Raw genomic sequence first — 3,025 nt, forward strand, 5'->3', positions numbered from 1 at the left:
TCTTCCAGCAGCCCAGGATGTGACACACAATGGGATGACAACTTTGAAATTCCATGGAGTAAACTTCCTGCAGAAGTGATGCATTTTCTTGAGAGGGGGAAAAGGCCTCGCCCAAAACTGAGGAGGCAAATGGTCCGGATTGTTGTGACTGAGATGATGGAAAAATGCCCTCATGTAGGTAGAAAACATTCAATTGACGTTGCAAGAAAAATGGTGGCAAAATATCCCAATTCTCTGCAAGATTTAATAGAGGGTGAGATTGTTGGCGCAGGCTACCTTTCACTTGTCAAACAGTTGCAGAACAGAATTGAAAATGTAAGGCGCACTTCAACACCCAAAATAAGAAAAAGAAAACATCAGACTGACTCAGACCACACAGACGAGATCCCTTTAGAAGAAAGAGCAGCCATGCAGGATACATACGGGTGCATTAAATGGAATGTAGAATTTCTGCCTCTTGAAGAAACTCCAGAGAGCCAACAGCAAAAGATGGAAAAACTCAAGGTGATGTTCCAGCAAGCTGACACCAATCCAGAAGAGGTAAAAAGTCTAATGAAGTCCACTTACTACACACAACGTCTGCATGTCAATCAGGGGAAAAGTATCAAATGCCTTAGGGAGGAGTGGCCGTTTTGGTTTGATGAACTTGGCATGTCTGTCCACTTCAAGGAACTTACTGGGATTGACCTCAAAGAGACATTCACACGTAATTTGGATTTGAAGGGGAAAAGGCTACTGGACTACTTGACCACAGTTGCTGTCAGCAAAAGCAAGGTGTTCCTTCAGACTTATGCAAGGCTTCAGAGGATGCGGGGACCGCAGAGTGGCTGCTCAGATGATGTGAAAGAGATGGTCCTGCTTCTGCTCAGCTACTTTGAAGAGAAGGAGGAGTCCATGCTTCTCTGTGTTGAAGATACATGTCTGGCAGATGAGGTACAACTGGAGCAAGTGCCTCTGACACCCACTATTATCGTGTGTGGTAAGTCTGTTTCATAGCTCTCTCTTTTTTTTTTTTTAAGTGCACTTTTTATAGAATGTCATGTGACTGCCGTGTTTATTGATATAACCTGTTAAATAATTTGTTCACAGGACAGTCCTGCTATTCCTCAAGAAGATGCATGCTGAGTGTTGATCGGAACCTCGTCAGCACAAACATATCCTCCTTCATTTCTGCACTGTGCCTCATGTTCGGGAGCTACTACAATTTCAACATCCATTATCCATCTGAGCTGGCTTCCACTTTAGAGTTTCTTCAGAGGTGAACAAATATGGCTTTGTTATTTCTCATAACTGAGACTCTGGGATCTGGAGTCTGGCTTTGATGTGGTTCGAGTCCAGGTCTGGCTCTGAGTCTCGGTCGGCTTTGGAGCCGGTTTCAGTTGTTTTTTTTCTGTTTTTTGTTGTTGTTTTTTTTGTTTGTTTGTTTTTTTTAAATACATTAACAGTCTGAATCCGGGTCCAAGCCTGGCCGAGACTCAGGGCTAGACCAAGCGTCAACTGACGTCTGACTACCTATAACCTTTGCTTTGGATTTTAACAATGCTAAAGTGTGACATATCACTGCAGAAGACACTCGTGAAGGGTGCCAATACTTTTGACCATGCATTGTTCACTTCCCCACAGCATTTAGGTTATACTTTGTCTTGAACGTGGTCATGGCCATGACTGTGTATATATATGTATATACTTAATTTTTACTTACTTTGTACGTGTATTTTAACTGATCAATTATAAAAATGCTTAATAAACTTTTATATGATTGTTATTCTACAGGTGTTTCTTCTCCATAAACCCAGAAAAAGGAACCAAAGTAGAGAACAAAAACTCAAAGCGTCGTCTCAGTGTGAACCCTCGAGTCCTCACCCTGATTCAGGATCTCGCCGACCACGAGTGGCGCTAAGCCTAAATCTTGACTCTCTGTGGACTGTTAGTTTTACTTTGTTAATTTTGTTCCACAATGTGTACTGGAACCTTTTACTGGTCGAATGCATGAAGCCAATTCATGAAGATGTTCTTTCTTTGTAGGAATGTTCTTTATTTACATAAGAAAAGAAAAAAACAACATGCTGCTACTGCAGTGTTTCTAGACCACGTGTAGGTTTGTTTCACCACGTGGTTTTGCTGATGTTTTCTGACCAGGGCCATGGTTGTGGTGACAGCAGGGTGCGTGTTGCGTTGCACGGTGATTATGATCATTTTTGACACAATATGTGTTTTTTGTTTTAAAGTCTTAACAGGTTAGTTAACTTTTTCTGGTGGAGGGTCTAACAAATGCTTGTTTCATGAACATGGTTCTTGCTTTGCAGGAATGTTCCACAGCTTTTATAGCCTATATTTTGATTGAATTGTGTAGTTGCTGTGTGCCTTGCATATTGTGTTAGTTGGAAAAATGGATCCATTTGCTGTCATTTTGCTAATGTGGCTGCAAAATAAATTTCCCAAAAGTGATATTTTCCTCTCTTGTGTTTTCTCAAGATGTATTTTTGCATGTTTGGGTGTAGGCGTAGCAGTAAGAAATTTGCTGGGTTATGGTTAAAATTTTACATTAAAACATATAATATTCAGCATAGATTTTATGTATAATTTACAGAGCAGCTCCATTTAATATGCACAGTTTCACTGTAGTTCTACCATTTTAAATTAGTTCTTTGTACGATATTTCCCTGTTAATTTTGCAGTTTATGGATCCACAAAAAGCATTTATTACTTGTGATATATAAATACACTATTTCCTGTATCTTTTACATCTATGTGTGAAATTAACTTCTTTTTCCTGTAGATTTAACAGTTTTAATCTGAGATTCATTCACTGTAAATCAATTTACAAGTTGCATCTGTAAAGCGTTTTTACAGGAAGTCCCTGGTAACCCCAGCTGCCAGGGTTTTCCTGTAAAAACAGCACGTTTTTTTTTTTTTTTACAGTGTATTCAACTCCAAGATCTGTCTGATTGCAGCAATTTTCTTCTCTAAATTTCTGTCTGTCTAAATTATCCATGATATGTTTTCCCCATTTAGTCTTCCTCTA

At 39.5% G+C, this 3,025-nt stretch overlaps 1 protein-coding gene across 1 annotated transcript; it reads left to right on the plus strand.

Annotated features, from left to right (window-relative positions):
* Positions 1 to 356: 356 nt before the first annotated feature.
* LOC146615382 (uncharacterized) lies at positions 357 to 1,914 on the plus strand. Its single transcript, XM_085376515.1, has 3 exons — positions 357 to 979; positions 1,090 to 1,258; positions 1,774 to 1,914. Exons 1-3 carry the CDS (start codon positions 409 to 411, stop codon positions 1,898 to 1,900), a joined length of 867 nt encoding a protein of 288 aa, XP_085232641.1. The 5' UTR covers positions 357 to 408; the 3' UTR covers positions 1,901 to 1,914.
* Positions 1,915 to 3,025: the final 1,111 nt, after the last annotated feature.

Source organism: Diplotaxodon limnothrissa, linkage group LG17 (assembly GCF_057381915.1).
Source record: "Diplotaxodon limnothrissa isolate DT_005_m linkage group LG17, D_limnothrissa_male_GT1.1, whole genome shotgun sequence".
NCBI lineage: Eukaryota > Metazoa > Chordata > Actinopteri > Cichliformes > Cichlidae > Diplotaxodon > Diplotaxodon limnothrissa.

What these genes read in the sequence shown, in the direction of transcription:
- LOC146615382 (XM_085376515.1), top strand. Translation starts at nt 409, where the DNA reads ATGCAGGATACATACGGGTGCATTAAATGGAATGTAGAATTTCTGCCT. An exon ending in ACCCACTATTATCGTGTGTG is followed by an intron (nt 980 to 1,089) that starts GTAAGTCTGTTT and finishes ATTTGTTCACAG; the next exon opens with GACAGTCCTGCTATTCCTCA. An exon ending in ACTTTAGAGTTTCTTCAGAG is followed by an intron (nt 1,259 to 1,773) that starts GTGAACAAATAT and finishes GTTATTCTACAG; the next exon opens with GTGTTTCTTCTCCATAAACC.